General features: G+C 43.8%; 1 protein-coding gene across 1 annotated transcript in view; it reads right to left on the minus strand.

The window, feature by feature from the left end:
- ADAMTSL2 (ADAMTS like 2) overlaps window positions 1-23,223 on the minus strand; it is a 121,703-nt gene that overhangs the window by 22,267 nt on the left and 76,213 nt on the right. The window contains exons 12-14 of the mRNA XM_070955592.1: window positions 21,116-21,219; window positions 18,292-18,418; window positions 12,037-12,250 (exon numbers count right to left, since the gene is read on the minus strand). Coding sequence (XP_070811693.1) covers window positions 12,037-12,250; window positions 18,292-18,418; window positions 21,116-21,219 — 445 coding nt within the window. The remainder of the gene's footprint in view (window positions 1-12,036; window positions 12,251-18,291; window positions 18,419-21,115; window positions 21,220-23,223) is intronic.

A 23,223-nucleotide genomic window follows, 5' to 3' on the forward strand; every position in this document is an offset into this window, starting at 1 on the left:
GTCCACGCCCCCCTCCAGAACAAGATCACAAATGAGGGGGGCTTTATTTACTGCGGACCTGGCATTGCACAACATCAGCCGAAGGCCTGGGCCCTGAGGGTCTGTGCAACCTGGAGAACGAGTGGAGCCTTGGGGGCCGGAGCACGCTACCGCATGGAGACAGCGGGTGCGCGCTCCCTTAACATGATATGGCCCCCTGCTCCCGCCATATCTACCCCTCCCCCTCACAGTACCGATGGTAAAAACACAATCTGGACAAGCTCGACCCCCCCCATTTCCTCCAGAACTCCTACCCCCCCCCCGCCGCGTATAGTGGCCAGGCCTGACCTTCCCCTTGGTGGGTTATCCCCCAAACCCACTACCCTAGTTCCAGTTTTACCTCCCCCCCCCTGGGACCCCTTAAATTTTTTTCCAAAAATTTACATAAAAAACCCCTCAACCCCCTCTTCGCCGCATGCCACCTCTCTGGGTTCCAAGACCCGTCATTGAGGTAGGCCCTCGATAACGTAGAGGGCCAGGCTTGCGAGAGGGGGGAGTCTCGCAATGCAAGAAGCTGTGCCCTTCGGTACATCTAAGCTCTGAGGTAGTGATAAGGTATGGCCCAGGGCTCCATGATAGTCCAAATTGTCCTGAAAAAGGCAGGTTGACCATAAGCGGAAGAGTCTCCACTGTCCTCTCACGGCAGTGGAGGAGTCCAATGTTCCAACCAATTCGAGGGTAATCGTCCAACCAGCCTCTCACGATGGTTGGACAACTCGCCATGGGGAAGATGGTACATCCCATCGATAGTGAAACAATGATAGAAACCGGCTCCGTTCGTCCTCCTGTAAGCTGCCATTTTTCATACAGCCAGCGTGCTAGATAACAAACAGAGCCAGGTCCAAAGTCTCCAGAAGAAAGTAAGCTGTCCACAGTATTCATACAGGTAGCGTACAGATGGATAATACAGGCAAGCAGATAGAGGAAAATAAGTGGGGGCCACCTCCATCGAGCAAAACCGGCAGGGCAAGCAAGTTAATCATAGGGCCTGATAATGGCCCAACTAGGATGGGAGGGGAGGGGAGGGCCAAGATCCAACCACAACGGTATTTTATAATCCCATTTGAACTGGTGCTTCTTCCATACTCTCATCAAGGAGTTTCTGAGTATATGGCTGTTAAATACTTTATCCACTTTATTTTCATAAAATAAATATGCATGCCAACCAAGTTCAAGGTCATAACTTTCTATATTCAATATTCCAGTCTTTGTCCTTCCAAACCAATCACTTGCTTGTGTCAACGCTGCTGTTTCATAATACAATTGTAGGTTTGGAAGTTTAAGGCCACCCCTTTCACGAGCATCTTGCATAATTTTCAGTTTAACTCTCGGCTTTTTCTCATTCCAAACAAACTTATTCACTCCTTTTTGCCATTCCATCAGCTGTTCATCACTTTTAAGCACCAGAATCATTTGAAACAAAAATAAAAATCTAGGTAGAACATTCATCTTAACTGCTGCTATTCTTCCAAGTAAAGACAGCTGCAGTTTTTTCCAGGTTTCCATATCCTTTTGTACCTTTCGCCACACCTCATAATTATTTTGAAACAATTTTATATTTGAATCTGCAACTTGGACTCCTAGATATCTCACCTTTGGTACTATTTCAAAACCTGCCTTCCTTTCAAGTTCCTTCTTTTGATCTTCTGTCATATTTTTAACTATCATCTTGGTTTTTTTCTGATTCAGTCTAAATCCTGATACCATACCATATTCTTCTATAATGTCTTTCATCTGGATTATTGATTCCATTGGCTGTGTTAGGGTAACAACCAGATCGTCTGCAAATGCCCTTGTTCTGTAATCCTCTTGCCTTATAACTATTCCATTCAAAGTACTCGAGTACCGTATTGTGTTCAACAAGACTTCTAGAGTTAAGATAAACAACAATGGGGATAACGGACACCCTTGTCTTGTGCCTTTTTCTATACTGAAGTTTGTAGTTAAGCTTCCATTAATGATAATTTGTGCTGTTTGCTCTTGATAAATTGCTGAAACTGCCTGCACAAACTGATGTCGAGCCTGGCGTGCCCCACATACGACCAGGACGGGAAGGCAGATCGGAAAGAGTAACACATCCCCAACAAAACTACAATGTAGAGGGGGCACGGGAAATAAGTGGCACGGGAAATGGTAGAGAGGCGTCGGTGGAGGGATTGCGTTTAAGACGCGGAGAAACCCGGAATGAGAAAACTGGAAACGTCGCTGCAACTCACCCCAACACAGCTGAGCCACACGTTCATCAAGAGAGGGGTGGGGCACTAGGATATAAAGCGCTGCGAGGCAGATGCTCGCAGCGCCAACTTTGAAAGTTTGTAGCTTGGCGTTGTTCTGTAACTGATGAAAAGCATTAAACCAGGATTCACTCTCCAGTTGATGTGTCCAGCTGTGTTTTATTGCTGTCTCCATGCTGTGCGGGACAAGGAGCTGAGAGAAAGTTGGCGCTCCCTTCGTTCTAGTTTCTTCCTGGAGGTGTGTTTGGAGATTTGGAATGGCGGAGGGAACGGACCCCGGAGCGAAGGTGTTGGTGGAGACGTTGGCAGAGATGCTGGCGGAGGGGGTGACTGTCCAGCCGGCTGCCCCAGTCGAGCTGCAACCCGTGGTGAGACCGAAGGAACGGACCCCAAACCCCAGCGGGGACGAGGGAGAAACAGATGAAGCCGAGACAAAGCTTACTGACACACCTCCCCCCCCGAGAACTGGTGGCGAAGCCCAGCAGTAGCTGGCTCAGGGGGTAAGGTTTCTACCTTTGCTTCATCGGGTGACCCTTTTCGGCGCTGGAGAGAGAGACGCTGGGTAGATGACGAGGAGGGGGGTGAGGGGAGCTACTCAACAGGACTCGGCTCTTCTACTTTGGATGTCTTAAGAGACCGTTTTGGGGAGAGTAGCTTTAGAGATGCCCCGTCATGGCAGTCCTGGGCCGAAGGGGTGGAGTCTCGAGCTACCACTTGGCAGGGGTCTGAGGCATCTGGGTCAACCCGGTTTCGTTTGGCCAGCCCTAAACTAAAGTTAAAGAGTTCTGGAGATAGAGCACGAAATCCAGAACAGGCACAGCCGATGGCCCATTCCCACGCCAGGGGGGTGGAGGTAGGGACAGCTGCCAAGCAGGGAGGGAGGTGGTCTCCAGCCACGCTGTCCACCCCGGGTGATAGACAACTAACCAATATGGGCCTGGGCCCCCTGGGACAGCAGGGAATGAACCAGCCACCCCCCCAGGCCCCCATGGGCCCTGGATATGCAGGGGCTCCAGGACAGGGACCCTGGCAACCTCAACTGATGTGGGGTCCACCTCCCCTACAGGCGACATTTGATGGCAGTTCTGACAGGGTAGCTATTTTCTTGAGTCAAGTCCTCAGTTATTTTGATTTATATGGACAGTTCTACCCCACCCAGTGGTCCATGGTGGTCGCAGTCACGACAGCCTTGAAGGGAGAAGCGGCGGACTGGGTGGAGAACCTTCATAGTGACCACGCCCGAGAATTGACAGATGTAGGGTTGTTTCTAGAAGGTCTTTGGGTTCGTTTTGAAGACGATTCACGGGTGCAACAAGCTGAGGGTGAATTGGTGACTTTACATCAGAGAGGCCAGCCGGCCAGGGAGTACGTAAAGGAGTTCTGTGCAATTGCAGGCAGATTGAGGGCTTGGCCGGAGTGGATGCTGGTCCACCTATTTCACCTTGGCCTAGATAGGGAGATCCGAAAGGCCTATGTGTACCGCGGACTGCCACCTCAGTTGTCGGAATGGTTTAAGGCGGCTATTGACTTGGATCTGGGGCTAAAGGAATTCAGGTTTAGAGGGAGCTCAGGGGGCACCCAAGGAAGGAGACCACTGGAGAGACCACTTGTGGCTTGGGATTCCGGGAGGCCCGCCTCGACGCTTGGGCCTGTGGGCTCCGCCCGAAGAGCGCCCTTCCGATGTTTTCGGTGTAATCAGGAGGGGCACCGAGCAGCCGACTGCCCATTTCCCCTGCCCCAACCATCCATAGGGAGGTCGCCAGATAGATCCAGTAGTAAAGGAAAATCGCGAGTGACTCCTGAACGTTCCCGAGTGGCTTCACAGACCCCGATAACGGATAAGGATAGCCCGATGAGCGACGCGGGGAGTGTGCCTGGACCTGGAGACTTACCGGTGGTGCTGGGAGACAGCGATGAGGATGACAACCAGGACCCCATGGTAAGTGCCCCCATCCGACCTTTCATCATTCAAATCAATCTCCAAAATCCTCGCACCAGCACCCTGGTAGGTCGAGGGGCTTTAATAGATTCGGGGTGTACCAGATGCTTGATGCAGATATCCCTAGCCAAACAATTAGGGCTACGACTAGCACTGTTAAAAACCCCCATCCGGTTTGAACAGATGGATGGCTCTGTCCTCGGGGGTGCCCCGGCCACATGAATAACGGAACCTGTAAAACTTGAAATAGGGGAACATTGGGAGTATATCCGTTTCGTGGTAGTGGACAGTATAATAGAACCTGTTAAACTAGGGTTAGCTTGGTTGGACAAGTGGAAACCCACCATATGGTGGGAGGACGGATATAGAAAACTACGTTTGGAACTAGGACCTGAACCCGCCAGGGAGAAAGATAAGGATCACACCAAGGGTGTACATCCTCAAACCCCACCCCAGGTAGACAGCCCGGGGGGCCCCGGAATTCCTGAGATATATGCCGACCTGGCTGAGGTCTTTAGCGAGGACCAGTGTGATACCCTCCCCCCACATCGGACTACCGATTGTGCCATAGAGTTAGTTTCTGGGGCCAAATTACCTAAGCCCTGCATGTATGCCATGACTCCCAGAGAAATAGAAGAGTTACGACGCTATATTGATAGTAATCTAGCCCAGGGATTTATACCGCCCAGCCGAGCTCCCATGGCAGCCCCAGTTTTGTTCTGGGGGAAGAAAGATGGAGGTCTACGCCTCTGCATTGACTTCCGGGACCTGAACGCAGTAAGTGTTGAGCCGGTATACCCATTGCCCTTGATAAAAGACCTGCTAGCCACCCTGGCCACTGGACATATCTTTACAAAATTAGATCTAAGGGAGGCGTACTATCGAATACATATTAAAGAGGGAGATGAGTGGAAAACGACCTTTAATGGTCCTCTTGGCAGCTATAAATTTAGAGTCATGCTGTTCGGGTTACAAGGCGCCCCGGCAGTCTTCATGCAGCTCATAAATGAGGTGCTGCACGAACACCTCTACCGAGGAGTATTAGTATACTTAGATGATATACTTATCTACACGGACACTATGGAGGACCATATACGACTGGTTCGTCAAGTGCTTAAAAAACTGTTGGCTGCTAAATTGTTTGTCAAAATATCTAAGTGTGAGTTCCACTGCACCAAACTGGACTATTTGGGCTACCAAATTTCAAAGGGATGGACTACTCTACAGATGGACCCGAAAAAGGTAATGGCGGTGATGGAGTGGCAGCCACCGAGAACAAGGAAACAAGTACAAAGTTTCCTTGGGTTCGCCAATTCATTCCGGCGTTCGCTCATATAGCACTACCTCTTACCAACCTACTACGGACAAAAGGATGCGGCTCACCCATAAAACCAAATCAACCCATCGTGTGGACGTTGGAATGCCAAAAAGCTTTCGAGACGTTGAAAACCCTGTTTGCTCAGGAACCAATTCTGCAACACCCCAGCCAAGATAAGCCATTCATCGTGCAAACAGACACCAGCGACGTGGCTGTGGGGGCTGTTTTGCTACAACCGAACGAGCAGGGTCAATTACAACCATGTGCATACACGTCAAAGAAATTTACACCGGCTGAACGGGGATGGGCTATCTGGGAAAAGGAGGCCTTCGCTGTTCGATGGGCACTCCTTACCTGGAGACACCTTTTGGAAGGATCGAAGTCCCCTTTTGAGGTATGGACAGATCATTGAAACCTAATCTCGTTACAAACTCCCTGTAAACTGTCCCCTAAACAAGTGAGATGGGCCCAGTATTTTCAACGGTTCAACTTTGCATTAAAGTACGTTCCCGCAGGAAAAAAATTTTCTGGCAGACGCGTTATCTCGAATGCCACAATACCATAGCCAAAGAGAAGACATCGTACAAGCGATGATACCCAATAACACTATAGCAGCTGGCAATAGAGTTCGAACAGAACCACCACAAGGGTGGAGGGCCAGACTTCAAGAGGCTGGACTAACAGATAGCTGGTTAGCAGAACATCCCCAACTAGTGGTACTCAGAGATGGGTGCGCATGGAAGGATGACAAATTATATGTTCCTGTGTCCCTATGAGGCGAGGTTCTCCGACAATGCCATGATGTCAAGGCGGCTGGACATTTTGGATTTCTAAAAACCTTACATCTAGCGAGACGCCAATTTTTGGTGGCCTCATATGCGACGAGACATAGAAGAGTATGTAAATAAATGTGTAACATGCGCTAAAGCAAAACCCAGGCCTGGAAAGCCGCTCGGTCTGTTACAAACTGTAGCCAATCCAACAAGTCCCTGGGAAGACATAGGTATGGACTTCATAGTAGATCTGCCACAAAGCCACGGTTGTAACGTCATTTGGACTGTTATAGATCTTTTTTCCAAGCAAGCCCATTTCATACCTTGTCACGGTCTGCCATCCGCCCAAAAACTAACCAAGCTATTTGTACAACACGTATATCGGTTGCATGGGGTACCCTGTAGAATCATTTCGGATAGGGGGGTACAGTTTACGGCCCGGTTTTGGCGCAATTTTCTTAAATTAATAGGCTCCTCCCAGGGACTTAGCTCAGCTTTCCACCCTAGTACTAACGGGGCAGCCGAGAGGGCCAACGCAATGGTGGAACGTTACATTAGGAGCTATGTGTCTTATCAACAAACTGATTGGGCCGCATTATTACCAACTTGCCGAAGTGGCATATAATAACTCCGTGCACCAGAGTACAGGCTACACGCCGTTTCAAATAGTCACGGGACAAGAATTTGTCGCTATTCCAGAGCTCAAACCCGTGAAAGCAGGGGTAACCCCTAGTGAGTGGGAGATAAAATATGAGCATTGTGGCCCCAAGTGAAAACAGCACTTGACAAGGCTGCAGCCGAATACAAAACCCAAGCTGATAAGAAACGGGCCCTATTAAAGCCTCTTAGAGAGGGGGATCTAGTGTACCTTTCCACTAAATACATTAAACTTCGGGTACCTAACCGCAAACTAGGGCCCAAATATCTGGGCCCTTTCCCCATTAGCAAAATTATTAACCCGGTCACCGTGGTTTTAAAACTCCTGCCCCTTCTGGGTAAAATTCACCCAGTATTCCACAGTAGCCTGTTGAAACCAATAGACACTGTGAGACCCACGCCTGATCCACCACCACCACCCCTTTGTGGTGACCACTATGAGATAGAAAATATATTAGATTCCCGACTTCATAGGGGAAGACTAAAATACCTAGTACAATGGAAGGGATATCCAATTGAGGAAGCCAGCTGGGTCCTTGCAAGGGATACCGCAGGCGATCGGTTAATACGCCGGTTCCATAAGCGTTATCCCTGGAAACCCTCAACTGATGCTAACTCTTCTGCTTTCTGTTTTCCAGAGGGGACCCTGGTGAAAGGGGAGCCGCCTGTCGAGCCCGGCGTGCCCGACATACGACCGGGACGGGAAGGCAGATCGGAAAGAGTAACACATCCCCAACAAAACTACAACGTAGAGGGGGCACGGGAAATAAGTGGCACGGGAAATGGTGGAGGGGCGTCGGTGGAGGGATTGCGTTTAAGACGCGGAGAAACCCGGAATGAGAAAACCAGAAACGTCGCTGCAACTCACCCCAACACAGCTGAACCACCCGTTCATCAAGAGAGGGGTGGGGCACTAGGATATAAAGCGCTGCGAGGCGGATGCTCGCAGCACCAACTTTGAAAGTTTGTAGCTTGGTGTTGTTCCGTAACTGATGAAAAGCATTAAACCAGGATTCACTCTCCAGTTGATGTGTCCAGCTGTGTTTTATTGCTGTCTCCGTGCTGTGCAGGACAAGGAGCTGAGAATTGATCCCCAAAATCCATCTTTCTTAAAGTCTTTAATAGAAAGTTCCAATTCACTCAATCAAAGGCCTTCTCCGCATCCAAAAACACCAGCACTGCAGGGATCTGTTTATTCTTCTCAAGATATTCCAATAAATCTATAATTTGCCTCACATTATCCTTCATATATCTGCCTTTTATAAATCCTGCTTGATTATGATGAATCACCTCTTGGATAACTGGCATTAATCTGTTGGCTAATACTTTTGCAAAAATTTTATAATCTGTATTCAGGAGAGATATTGGTCTAAAATTTTCCGGTTTTGTAGAACCTGCTTCCTCTTTCGGTATCAATGAGACAAAAGCTGCTTTCCATGAAGGGGATATTTTACCCCCTTGTTGTATGCTACAAAATAAGTCTTTAAGATGTTCAATCATTTCTACTTGTAAGGTTTTATAATACACCGCAGCTAAACCATCCGTCCCTGGAGCTTTAGCATAATCTTTGGCATATAGTTTGGTATAGTAATCTAAGAAGGCTTCTTTGATTAATCTTTGTTGAAAAACTTCCTTCCCTCCATACTCAATACTACCGATAGTCCGAGTACTCTGCTGCTTCCTCAGTGTGTAAGCCAGCCACCTGCCTGGTTTATTAGCGTTACAAAATGTATTGTGTTTCACAAATTGTAAATTAGTTGCTGCTTGTTCCGCTATGAGCATTTGAAATTGATCTTTCAAAAGTTTTATAATTCCTTGTAGTTTTTCATCTGTTGGATTTTTTATAAGTAACTGTTCTTTTTTCTTTATCTCTCCTTCCATTTTTAATCTTTTTCTTTGTCGATTTAATTTGTGTTTAGAATTCATATAGATCAGTGCCCCTCGCATATACGCCTTGCTCACGTCCCAAACAATTTCAATAGGGGTACCCTTATTCAAATTCATTTCAAAAAATTCCTTCATTTGTTTTTTGAGTTCATTTACATTCTTTTCATATCTAAACAAATTTTTCATTTACTCTCCATGATCTTCTCTCATTCTTTCCCATTTCTATTTCTATCCATACCGGGCTATGGTCAGTTAAAGTCCTCGGAAATATCTTTGTTTTCTTTGTTTTTAGAAGTAAATCAGCCATAAGTAGGATAAAATCAATCCTAAAGAAGGATCTATGTCTGTCTGAGAAAAAAGTAAAGTCCAATTCTTTTGGGTTGTGCACTCTCCATATGTCTTTCAATTCCAAATCTTCTTTCATATTGAAAAAGATCTGTGGTAATTTAACACATGACTTTGCCAAACTCTTTTTATTTTTTTTAGGATCTATTACTCCATTCCAATCTCCCATAAGTAAAATAGATCTATAGTCCCATTGTAATATTTTAGAGTACAATATTTTGTAAAAATTTTCTTGTTGCTGGTTAGGAGCGTAAATTCCAATCACCAAAATTGGACCATTATATATATAAAGTTCAATTGCTATATATTTTCCACAATCATCTGCTTCTATAATTTTAGCTGACAATCTTTTATTTATATAAATCACCACACCATTCTTTTTCTCTGGATTTGAGGCTATAAATTGTGCTCCTAATCTAGAGTTTATCAAATATTTTTGATCTTGTGTTCTAATATGAGTTTCTTGTAGACAAATATTGCTTAACGCATTGTAAGCCGCCCTGAGTCTCCGGAGCCGCCCTGAGTCTCCGGAGAAGGGCGGCATATAAATCAAATAAATAAATAAAATAAAAAATAACATCATTATTAAATTGTCTCAGATAATGAAATATTTTCCTTCTTTTCTGTGGTGAATTCAATCCATTCATATTCCAGGATAGAAACTTAATTGTCATTTGTAGTCTCCTGAAGCGTTAAGAGCATTTGCTGAAGTTTCTGTTCCAGACTGGTAGTCTTCGGCTTGGCTCCTCCCATAGCTTCAGATTTTTGTGTTTTACCATTGGCTCCCTTCTTATCTTGTGGTGGCTTAGACCTCTGCTGTTGTTGTTTCTTTAGAATTTGTTTGTAAGCTGATCGAGTTATACGCTGATCTTTAGCTTTATACGACATCAAGTTGAAATCCACTACCACTTCTCTTGTATTTTTGGGTGGTCCACCTATAGCCTCTAAAGGAAGATCCAGCAATGGTTCATCCAAAAAAACCCCTGTTGCTCCTTGAATTTCCATTGCCTTCACCTCCATCTGTTTCCGCTGCTCTTCAGACTCTTGTTCAAATTGCTTCTCTTTATCACCCTCCTCTATACCTAACACTGAGGATGTACGTGGAGATGTTGGGCCAGTTTTAAAAACATTGAAGTAAAAGTCTTCCACTTTTTCAACAGTATTTAATCGATATCTCTCTCCTTGATACCTCAATATTATGCCAACTGGAGCGTCCCATCTGAATGGAATTTGTTGTTTCTTTAATTCAGTCACCAAAAATCCAAAATCCTTTCTGTCTCTTAGCATCTTAGGCGGCAACTCTTTATAAATCCCAATCTCCCTTCCATCCACTTGAATAGTAGAAACAAAAGACTTTTGTAAGATATCATTTCTTATTCTTCTATCTGTAAAGTAGATCACCACATCTCTAGGCAATTGCCTTTCCCTTGCCACCCAAGAATTCACTCTGTAAACCTTGTCCATCTTGCACAAAATCTTTTCAGGGCTAACCTTTAGCATCACAGCCAGGGCATCAGCACAAACCCTTCTCAAATCCTCTCTGTTTTCTTTTATTCCTCTCAGTCTTACAGCAAACTCCATAAATCTAAATTGCATCATTGTCACTTCATTTTCAATCCTTTGCGTTTTATTGTCCACATTGGAAATTTTATAATCAGCTTCCTTCATTTTAGATTCTACTTCTGAACTAAGTTCTCCCACTTTTTTATCAATCTGAACAATTACTTCTGACAAGCCAGTCAGAACTGTCAGTATGTCTCGCTTCATCTTATCATACTTTTCTTGAACCACCTCCTTAATTTCCTGTTGAGATTTTTCAAATTTCTGGTCCATAACTTCATTTTGATTCATCAGAGCCGCAGCAATAAATTCCTTCAAATCTTTAAAACCAGTCTCCTGTGCTTGGCTCTGAGTCTGCAAACTTAATGGCTGCTCTTGTGACTTATGAGTGGGGGAGCCCCCCCCCCACAGCTTTAGTGGCTGGCTTTGTCTGCTTCGAAGCCATTCTGCCACGCAGTCTGACTCTTTCTAAGAAGGAAGTCTTCTCTCCCTTTTCACCACCACAGAATCCTCTCAGAAATTTTCCCAGCTTTAATCAAGTCTCTAAGGGAGGAGGAACAGATCAAAATCACTTTAAAAAAAACTTTTCCCTTTTCTTCTAGCCAGCGCTGTTGCTTTAAGTACTTTATAATGTGTTGAGACAATCAGGCAAATCCACTTTCGCTTTCAGCTTTTTTCCTACCACTGAAGCCGGACGCCATTTTAACAGACTTTCACTCTTTCTCCATTCTTAAATTCAATCACAGGGCTAATACAAATACTTGCAGTTTTGAGTTTCAGGTCCAGATTTCACCCTGTTTATTTTTAATAATTCTCTTGGATTTCACTGGTTATGTTGGTCGCGTCGTCTGGCTCTGCTGGATGCAGAGTTGTCCCCAGAGTCCGGAGCCTCGGCGAGCTGGATAGGGAGCCTCACCCTGCTTCCTCCCCAGAAGCAAAAAAGACAATCTGAGGACTTCGCAGGGGGCTCTACCTGATCTTGCTGGCTCTCCTCACGTTTCCTCAGGAACACGGAGTTTTTCAAGCCACCTCTCCGCTGTAGAGGCGGCTCTTTATGGGCGGCAGGGCTGGCGGTCTTAAATAAACCGTCTAGCGACGACGGCGGCACCAACCGGAAGCCTGGCTGCCTGTATTTGAAACCACATGCGGGAACAGCTGTTGGAAAAGACTCCCGGAAATTGGTCACTGCTCCCGCCAACTCCCCCATTAAGCTTGCCCCCACAGCTAGGTGATCCACAGGGCTTGCTGGGATCAAAGCACAGAGACCTCTTGGCCAGAATTTACCTCAGACCACTCAGACATTTCCCACTGTGGCCCGCAAGCCGGGTTCTTGCAGACTTTCCTCTCTTCTGGCCGAGCGATGTCAGCCGATTCGCACAGGTTGCTGTAGACGGAGCTGTCCAGGCCAGGCGAGAGCATCTTCCAGCAACGGACAATCCGGAACTGGTGGCCTTCTCCGCAGGTCCTGGAACACTCGCTCCAGCTGCTGGTCTCCCACCTGTCCAACACAAGGTGGTGGTTCAGGATAAGGAACAGAGGGAGGACAGCCAGGCCAGGCTCTTCATGGATGACCAGGAGTGTGATCAGGTTTGGTTTTGTTATTCTTCATCTCCAGAGAGGGATGGCGGTATCTTGGCCCATTTAAGTGAGGTTGGCTCAAATTAACATTTAAATCAAAAGCCATTTTTAAAAAACACTTAGGGCCTTTAGAGCAATGGTTCCCAAAGTGGGCGGTACCACCCCCTGGGTGGCAGTGGGATGCCTTAGGGGGGCGGTAAGAGGCAAGGGGGGGCGGCAGGGGAGCGCTAAGTGGCAAGGAGGGTGGCCCCCACCCTTTGGCCTGTGCCTCACAGCAGTTACCTCCTTGCAAGCAAACAGCAAGAAAAAACAACTCCTTTCAGCTTTAGCATAGGCTAATTAGCCCATGGATTAGATTGGCCTCCTGACTCTCAGCTGATTTGCTCTCAGCTGTTTTGCGCAGGGCTCTGCTACTTGTTGCAAAGAGCTAAATTGCTGGAGCAGATTTTTTTCTCCTTGTGCTAATCAAGCTGAAAACGAAACTGAAAGTAAAGCAGGTTGTTGGCTGTTTGCTGTTACACTGGAAAATTAGGCAGAGGCAGATTTCTTTTTCCTCACCAAAAAAGGTAGGTTCAAACAATGGGAAATTTAGGGCAAAAGAGGAGAGTTCAAGATTTTAAAACACAAAAGAAAAAAAGGAGAAAGAAAAAGGCAAAAATGGGAAGGGAGAAAAAGAAATGAAAGAGAAAGATGTTATACATATTTAGAATTGAAATATAAATACTAGTAAGAAATAAATGGGAAATCATGATTGTAAAAATGAAATGAATAATAATTGGAATATTTGTCTTTGTATTTTTGAAATCTAGACAATGATAAGTTTTTATTTTTTATTTTTTTTAGAAATATGAATAAGTATAAACTGTAACAATACCATATACCATATACCTTTAATGGTATATGGTGTGAAAGTAAAAAGGATTAAGTTGCAGCTTGGATAACAGCTAGAACATTTTTAAATTTAATTAGGGAAATTGTAACGATTGAAATATTTTTAATTATATATTGTGATGAAAGTAAAAATGATTAAGTTGTCATTTGGAGGATTATATGAGCAAAACTATATAATTATAGTCTTATAATTATAAGAGCCTTGGTGGCGCAGCAGACTAAAGTGTAGCACCAGCTGCCTGCAATTAGTGCAAGTTCACATTGTAAGCTGCCCTGAGTCTCCGGAGAAGGGCGGCATATAAATCAAATTAAAAAAAAAAAAAGTTCAAATCTCACCAGGCTCAAGGTTGACTCAGCCTTCCATCCTTTTGAGGTAGGTAAAATGAGGACCCGGATTGTGGGGGCAATAAGATGACTTTGTATAAAAAAAAAGAACACCGCTTAGGGGCCCCCGAAAGCCCTACTAAGCAGGTATATACAAAAGTATGAAAGCTATTGCTTAACGCGATGTAAACTGCCCTGAATCTCTGGAGAAGGGCGGCATATAAATCAAACCAACCAATCAATCAATCAATCAATCAATCAATCAATAAAACTATTTGGGTTATTGGGAGAGTTTAAGTTGTGAAAATGAGTAACATAAGGGGAAAGCTCTATTTAACTAGGGAATTGTAATAATTGAGATACTATTAATTGTATATTGTGTTGAAAGCAGAAATGGCTAAGTTGTGGTTTGGAGGAATATATGGGGAAAATAATTTGGTTTATTATTATTGGTAAATATAATTAATTGATTTGTAAGAAATTGGATTGCATGGAAATAATTGGAATATTCATGTTCATATTGATTAATATACAAAAAAAGATAGTTATATAACTAATTGATTTATATTAAAATGTTGAATTTGTATTAAACAACTGTAATATTACATAATTAACCAATGTGAGGATGGATATAAAAATAGATGACAATGGGAAGGGGTATAATAGAAGGGAAAAATTGAATTTGATTAAGATTAGAGAAGAGGATAAAGAGTAATATTGGTTTTTAAAAAAAATAGATGAGGAATAAATATGGCAAAAAGGAAATATAGAAATTGTAAATTTAATTGAAATGACTAAACACTGTTTAAATTTGTGAACCGGCCAAATACTCTGTTCAAAGAAAATACATTGTATGTTTGTATGTGTGTTTCTAATTATTGCTATTTATTTATATGTGTTCTCTTTTATTCTTTAAAGTTTAATGATTCATTCTTTATCTTAATATCTTTATATTTGTTTGGGGTTGCCTTTCTTCCCTTTCATCTTTTTTATTGTACAGCAATCTTTCTCCTCAAACCTACCACCTCTCTCTTTTCTTTCCTTCTTACTTTCTCTTCCCCCACTCTTCTTCTCCTCCCTACTTCCCCTTCCTTTCTCCTCCTTCTCTCTTCCTCCCTCTCTTACCCTCCCTCCTACTCCAATTTCCCTTCCCTTCCTTCCTCCCTTCTCTTCCTTCCCTCTCTCTCGTTCCTTCTTCCATCTCTCTTCTCCTTCCTTCATCACTCTCTATTACTGTATTCATTTTCAATTTTATATTTTCCACTATGGAGTCCAGGCAACCCTGGTCTTTCTTTCATTTATCAAGTATATTTCTAAAAATTTCCCCTCATCTTTTTAATTATTAGCAGTATATTTCATCTTATTCCATTTTTCCTTTTAAATCTTTACTCTTCCAATCTTCCAATTCTTAGACTTTTTACTTTTAACAATATATTTTTATTTACTTCTTACAAGTATATCATTTGAATCATTTTTTGCATTTCAATTTCATTCAGTTTTACATTTAATTTCCATATTCCATCTTATTCAATTAATTCTTATATTATAATTTATTCTCTCCTTTTAGTGCTTCTTCCAATATCATTCTTTCGTTCATATTACATTGTTCTATTTTTTATTTAACAGCATTTTCACATATAATTTCTACAACTAGCATCCTTCTCTTTATTAACAAATTAACGTTTTCAGTGACTCTTAACCATTTTCTCTTAGTCTCTCCACAGTTCTCTTTCTTGATGTTTTCCTCCCTTTATCCCCTTTCTTTACCTTCTTTTTACTGTTCTTATATCTCCCCTTCAGCCTTTTTCCTTTAATTTTAACTCTATTACTTTTCATTCTCAATTTTACCCCATTTATTTCTCTTTTCTTCATATTTGAGATGTATTTTCCCATATCCATTTTTATTCTATCACTATTGAACCCAGTGTAATCATCTTTATCTTTTTTCAATTATTTCCTTTTCAATATTATCTCCTTGTTTTTCTTGCTTCTCATTCATCTTTTCTCTTTCTTTCTTTTTTTTTTTTGCAAGCTAACCAATTCTCTGCTTCTTTATTTCCCTTAAATGCCTCCCTTACTTTTTGAAACATCTCCCTTAGTGTCTCATATTCATCCTCCTTATTCTTTTCATTTACATATGTAGGGGGGGATGCTTTTCAAGGAGCCACAAGGGGGGCTGAGAGCAGAGTCATTCTGACAGTGTCTTTTAAAAATGCTTGGAAGACCTATTTTTTCCCTAACAATAATGGTTTGTATACTTTGGAATAAAACATATACCTGGAAAAAGTACTTGCAAAACTTGGACAGAAGGAAAAGAAAGGCAGGACTGGACTCATTATCAGTAGCTAGTTAGTTCATTGTTATCAGTGACTCCCACTGATTCTAAACTCATTTTAAGACTGGGATTGGTGACTACTGAAATTTAAGTATTCAACATTGGTCTCAGAAATCTTTGATTTGAACTATCAAATCTCTGATTTGAACTTTGATTTGAACTATGGCAAGAAAAATTGTAAAATGGGGTAAAACTCACTTAACTATAATAATTTCTAGATATTTTAAGTGTAGAGAATTCAAGTGTTGAGAATGACCCATTATTTCATCTCTTTTTCCGCACTAGGTACCTCTATGTGATTTCTTTTCATTTTATTCAAATAACAACAGAAAACCCAATACAGTTCAGTATGAATTGGCTTTCCAGTCCTTCCTTGATGCACTTTTTCACATTGGTTATCTAGTTTAAATGCCAAAGAAAAATTAATGATATATTTTTCAGACCTTTGGAGGATCACACTGTCAATTGTTCACGCTGCTCAAGCAAAACTAACAGGTGTGAATTAAGTTTTAGCTAAAAAATGGAGCTTTAATTCCAGAAGTCCATTCTTTAAACTTGGACTTCTAGAATTAAAAGGCTCTGGATTAAATGGTACTCCAGATAAAAGATGGAGAAGAGTATCTTGCTTTTAGACATGATAATAGCTGTCTATTCTAGCTGTCTAGAAAGGTGAGTTATGAGCTATTTTTACATCAACAGAAATTTAATTTATTACCTGTTAAAAATGCAAAGACAAGGAGCAAATAAAAGACCTTCATGTTGAGGTTGATTCTGGACCAAATCTTACTTGTGGGACAGAAACCAGCTCTCAGCCCTCCTTGTGACTTCTTGAAAACCATCCCCCCCCCCACGCTCCACCGCCTGAGGAGGCAGGGCAGGGCTGCAGGTTGATCCCAAGGGGGTCTGGGAATGGGTGTGAATTCATCCCACAGCCCTCTCCATTCCCTCCTCTGTGAAATTGCTTTCTCCCACTTACTGGTGGTCAGCAAATTCAAAAGGAACCCCCAGCTGAGAATCACTGCTTTAGATTGATTGATTCAGGGGATTTCTTTAGTGTTAACTAATAGTGTTAGCTGTTTTTGTTATAGGGATAGATTTGTATTGGAGCAGCCTGCAGGCCTCCCGAAGGCTCTGAGCACCCTGTTTTTGCGAAAAACGGGCCATGCAGGGCATGGCTTCAGGAGGCCAAAAATGGCTGTATTCCATGTATTTTACTATCTTCCTTAGTGGGTCATGCAAACCACTATTCCAAACAATGCTATTTATAGGGGGTGGGGGTGGAGGTGGGGGCAGTGGTGGGTTGCCCCGGTTCTCACCAATTCTATAGAACTGGTAGTAAAACCGGGAGGAGGCCCCGCCCACTGACCCCGATATCACCAAAATGCTTCTGCGCATGTGCAGAAGAGCGCGTGCATGCGCGAGCAAAGTGAGCGCGCAATCCGCGGCCCCCTGCAAACCAGTAGTAAAGGTAAGTAGAACCCACCCCTGGGTGGGGGGCACTGAGGATGAGTTTGTGGTACCAAGGGGGCGGTGGACTGAAAAAGTTTGGGAACCACTGCTTTAGAGCATGCTGGCAGCATTCAGATTTGCCTACTTCTGTTGCAAAGTGCACATACTTGGTTATCAGTTGCCAAAGCTGCCTTTTGACCAGACTCCAATCACAAGCCCCCTCAGTGCCTAGTCCAACACAATACCACTGAAAAAGAAAAACAGGAAATCCAAGAAGAAACCAGCATGGTTGCACAAAGATCTCTCTGATAAACTGAAAGCCGAAAAGGATAAATAAAAAAAAATGGAAAGTGGGACACATAACTGTGTGAATATCAACAGATATCCTGAATCCGCAAATCTGGTCAGGAAAGCAAAGAATGACCAAAGACAGTTTTGGTCACCACATTACAAAAAAGATGTTGAGACTTTGGAAAAAGTGCAAAGAGCAGCTAAGACGAGTAAAGGTCTGGAGACATATGAAGAATGGTTGGGATGGCATTTTATTTTTCTAATTACCTTTGCTTTGCAATCAGGGATTGTGATAATCAACCAAACTTCCTCCTTCCATTTCATGGTTGTGCTGTAGCTGTCCAACACCAGAGCCACCACTGACCCTCCAGAGGGAGAGTCTCTTGCCTTCATGTAGGAAAGTCTATCCTAGCCACTAACCAGGCTATGTCCTCCTCCCCGAGACCTGCCTCTATTGCCAAGAGGTCCCCATAAAAAGTTTCTGCCCTCATCCACTGTTCCTGCTAGTGGCCCATCTCTGGATTCTCACGAGGGCGACAGGCACAAAGCCTAGCACTGCAGCAGTCGTCTTACTGTTCACCAGAGGGGCCGGGCATCCTGGCAATATTCTAAGCACAGAAAGAGCACTCACTCCTGGGAATGAAAGCTGCCCAGGAGCGAAGGAGACAAACCTGGGTTGGCATTCTCTTCCTGCACAGAACTCGTGGATGGGCTCAGGCCGCGTAGCTGCATCACAGAAAGGGTCCTCCACCTCTGTGCCATCGTAGCGGATGCACATGGCATAGGTGGACATCACTCCTGCATTCAGAAACACCAAAGCAATCAGTCCTTCACTGCCACAACTGTGTCTGCACAGATGTCATCCAGAAGCCTCCCCTCATCACTACTCTTTCCTCTGAACTGTAGCATCGATAAAAGTCAAGGCACCTCCTGTCTCCTTTTATCACCTTGCATGAATTACACTTGGCCCCTCCAATTCCTGCAAAGCAGAGATGGAATCTGAGCTCATTCACCAAGACGAGATAGTGGGAAAGAGAGTGTTCATTTGTTCACATTGGGGGGGGGACATTGGTTTTCAAGACAGCCAGTTTGTCTAGTGGTTAGGGCATCAAGCTACAAACTGGGAGACCCACCTTGGGCACAGAGCCCACTGGGGGGACCTTGGGCCAGCCCCTCACCTCTCTCCCAGGTAGAAGCAGGAACTGGCACTCCTTAAAACCACGCCAGCAGGGACCAGTCCAGCCCGTTGTCAGGGTCCAAAAGTGACTTGAAGATTCCCTCTCCCCCAAATCATTTTTCCAGGCATTCACAAGAAATCTTCCTGAGGTGGGGAGCATAGAAGACATAGGAAAGATCTGGGGAAATTTAGAGGCATGGCCTGTGCAATGAGGAAACATTTTTCCTTTAATATCAGTAATGGGAATTTTGGGGAGCAAGACCACCTTTTTTGATACTTTTGGCAACTTCATCCAAGAAAATAAGAGAAACGAAAATTGCATCAGTATTTTATACCAAAAACTCCAACAATAAATTATATTATTATTATTATTATTATTATTATTATTATTATTATTATTATTATTATTATTTTCAATTCACTCCACCTCCGGCAATTCTTTAAAAAGATAACCTAACATGATTGAAGAGTGAAGAATAGCACTGATCAACTCTGAATCCCTTTTCCTTACAGAGAATCTTTTCAAGAAATGACCCAGGAATTCATTCATTAAAAATGATCATGTTACAAAATGACTGAAATAATGAGCACATATTCTGTCCAGCACTTATGGAAATTCCTGGCACTTGTCTCCATCTGCCTGGTGTGTGTCTCCAACAGGAAGCGAGCTTCCTATAATCTTCTCCACTGTCCTTACCACTCTCTGTATGGACTATCTGAGGCATTGCTGCCACCAAACCAAACAGGGATGCAATTGGTTAAAATGCTCTCAATCGTGTCTCTGTAAAAAGTGGCCAAGACAGAAGGAGAAAGAGGTGCTCTCTTCATCCGATGCAGGAAATGCAAAGGCTGTGTGCCTTTAAATCACGGTTGCACGGGAAAGAAGTCAAAAAGAGGGGGCCTTGCTTCCTGCTCCCGAGGCATCTGGTAGTTCCCGGTCAACAGGCTGGGTCTCAGTCTGACTCAGGTGGGCTGTTCTTAAGGATAGGAAACAGGAATTCTTCATTGATAACAATTTTGAGGCTGAGTTTGTACTCTCAGCAAATTTATTCACCATTTCTGGTCTGCAGAAATTCACAGTCCTCTGTTCTCTCTGAAAACAATGTAAATCTAACATCTCTTAAGTGAGTTGGTAAAAACTTTCAAGCTGCTGCAACTTGAGAAAATATTGCCTCTACGCATGACCCAAGTACTGCTCCTTGTATAGTGAATTATTTCTGATCAGGTGGCTGTATTGGATCCATTTCCAGCATGTAAACTGTTCTGGGTCACTGCTCTGCATAAGGCTTTTAGTATATAATATATACTTATATAATAGTATATTATATATACGATTGTATATAAGCCCTTGGGGTCTTTTATGTCTGACTCTGGGTAGGCTTCCTATGTCTCCTATTTGGTATTTGAGTTTGTCTTCCTTCCCATCCCTCCTTCCCTCATTATTTGACTTGTTTTCTAGGGGGTTTTGCTTGGAATTAGCTCCTGGAGATTGGTCATCCTCCCCCCTCAATTTTAGTTTAAAGCCCTCCTGATAAGTTGAGGCAGTCGTTTTCCAAAAACATTCTTCCCAGTCTTTGTGAGGTGCAGCCCATCCCTTGCCAAAAGCCCATCATGGAGGTAGTACAGATCATGGTCCAGGCATCCAAAGTTTTTTTGGCGACACCAAACCTTTAATCAGTGGTTCACTTCTAGAATCCTTTGTTCTCTTACCGGATATTGACCTTTTGTTGGCAGTACAGATGAAAAAACTACTTGTGCATCTAAGTCCTTGACTTTCTTTCCTAGCTGCTGATAATCACTCAATATTGTTTTCGAGTCCTTCTTTGTGTCATTCGTCTCTACACGCAGTAGTAGAAAGGGGTAATAATATGTGGGTTTTATTATTTTGGTTAGGTTCTCAGCCACATCTTTGTTTTTTGCTTTTTGCGTATGTGTGGAGATATGAGCGCGTCCCTCCTTGGGCAATACCGTGTTTCCCCAAAAATAAGACCTTGTCTTATATTTTTTTGAACCCTGAAATAAGCGCTTGGCCTTATTGCCATGCGCTCAAAAGCCCGATTGGGCTTATTATCAGGGGATGTCTTATTTTGGGAGAAACAGGGTAGGACCACAAGACTTTTGTCTGCCTTTGTGCAGAAGTGGCTGCTTCCGTGCTTGAATTCTGCCATGGCGCATTAGCTCTCCTTGAAAGCCTGCGTAACTAAAACCGCAGGATGGACTGCGGGCCCCTTCATGGGGAAAGGCTAGGCAGACCTGCTTCTCTTCCCAAGCAGACTGGTCGAGGGTTCCCCCTGCAAGCTCTTTGGGGAACTGCTCACCTGTGGTGCAAGTGGAACTGCAGGGCTCGTGGGAGGAGAGCTTCCACCGGTACATGTCAGCTGGGCTCATATTCTGGCCCTTCCGGAAGAGCTTCAGCCGGTTCCTAAAAAACAAAAAGCCCCAATGAAGCTTTTCTGGCACAGCCAATTTTAGAGAGAGAAAGGTTTGGGTCCCAAAGTTTGAATTTTGGAAAGATATTTTCATATGGTTGTGCTTTAAAAAATAGTGTTTTGGATTGTTTGGTTGTAATAAAACATACCTGTCCTGTTCCCCAAGCAGAATCCCCAGCCCGGTTATTGGCAGAGCTTCCACTGTCTAGAAATAGAGAGAATGGGATAAAAATACCCACAAGCAGAAACAGTTCCATTTATACACACACACACACACACACACACACACACACACCTGTAAGCTGATTTGTCTATTAGATGCCAAAAACAGCTGATTTCATGCTGTGATGCCACTTCACATAATGACTCCTTTATGGTCTACCTCCTTAATAATACTAGTTCCCTTCCAGTTGGATAGGTGTAATCCTCTTGGTCCAGGCCAGCTCTATTATCATTAGAAATAACAGAATAACAGAGCTGGAAGGAACCCTGGAGGTCTTCTAGTCCAACCCCCTGCACAAGCAAGAGACCTTTTATCAATTCAGGCAGATGGCAGTCCAGGCTCTTCTTGAAAACCTCCACTGATGGAGCACCCACAACTTCTGAAGTTCTGAACAGAGCAGAGGGAGGAGGCCCTGTCTCAGATGGAGGGGGGGCTCCCCCAAGGTGGAGACCCCCTCCCAGAAGGTATATTGCTGAGAGTGGAGGAGAGTCTGTTCTAACCATTCAACCATTTCTGAGAAAGAACTTTAAGCTGGGAAAAGTGCTCATTTTAGGAAGTGAATTCAATTCTGTCCAGTCCCTGAATAAAAATTGGTCATTACATCAAGTGGCTTCATCTCATGAAATGACTTGCCTATCATGGGAAGTTCTGTTTAAAGGCTCCAGGAGAGGTAGTAGTAGTAGTAGTAGTAGTAGTAGTAGTAGTAGTAGTAGTAGTAGGAGGAGGAGGAGGAGGAAGAGGAGGAGGTGGAGGAGGAATGCACCAGAAGACAAGACCAATGCAACAGCCCTGGTGCCTTCAGGGTGCACCTCCTTCCCCTTTCCTTCGTTTAAGGCTCCTCTCACTTCACTGGTTGTGGGGAGGGGTAAGCTTCTAGCTGACTAAACACCAGTGGAGTTCCTCTTCCAGTGGTAGGCTTGGTCCTCTCTCGTTCTCCTTTGGAGAAGGTAGTCAATTTCTGGTCAGGGTGATGTAGCGTTCTATCAGTGAGGGGTCCTTGGTGCTCTCTGTCTAACACTGATGAGGTTACCTAGTCAGGGTAATGAAACATCTGCAAGAAAACAAGCAAGCTCAGAGAGCACCAAGGAGCCTTCCTGTCAACCTTGAGCTACAAATGTTCTATCAGTCACTGTTGCTTAACAGTGTTGATTCAGGCACAACACCCTCACTTTACATGTGTAACTCCAGCCAGTGGTGAACTTGTTGGTATTTTCTAGTGGAATGGACCACATGCTCCTTGTGCAACCCTGGTCCCCCCCCCCTCGGAAAGTTCTGCTCCAAAGGGATGCGAACATCTGGTTGAAAGGCCAGTGCCAACTGCTATCTGAGCGATGATACACAAGTGTTCAAAAGGACAGGAAGCAAACTGCTATAACATGAAGAAACCCAGGCCTTCCTTTTGACTAGCAAAGCCATAATAAATACACGTAGATGTATACTTGCAGGAGTAAGATAAGGATATTAAGAAAATATGTACAACATGCAGAATGTTACACAATCTGCAGAAGAAGAGTGTGCATGTCCACCTGTGTACTTGTATGTTTCTGTGTATTATAGTTCTGCTTCATACTCTTTGTTTTAAGAAAAATAATACTGTATATAGACAGCACAAATTGTGACATTTTCTGGTGGTGTAGATTTTTTGATGTGTGTGTGTGTGTGTGTGTGTGTGTACACATGTTTGCCAGATTGTCCACCCCGGCTGATGAGTGGGTCATCAAGGGTCTGGCGTCCAAGGGTCCCTGTCCCAGGGCAAGAGGCCCTGCACCTTTCC

This window comes from Pituophis catenifer, unplaced genomic scaffold (genome assembly GCF_029215685.1).
Source record: "Pituophis catenifer annectens isolate HBS135680 unplaced genomic scaffold, rPitCat1.0.hap2 SCAF_17, whole genome shotgun sequence".
Classification (NCBI taxonomy): Eukaryota; Metazoa; Chordata; class Lepidosauria; order Squamata; family Colubridae; genus Pituophis; species Pituophis catenifer.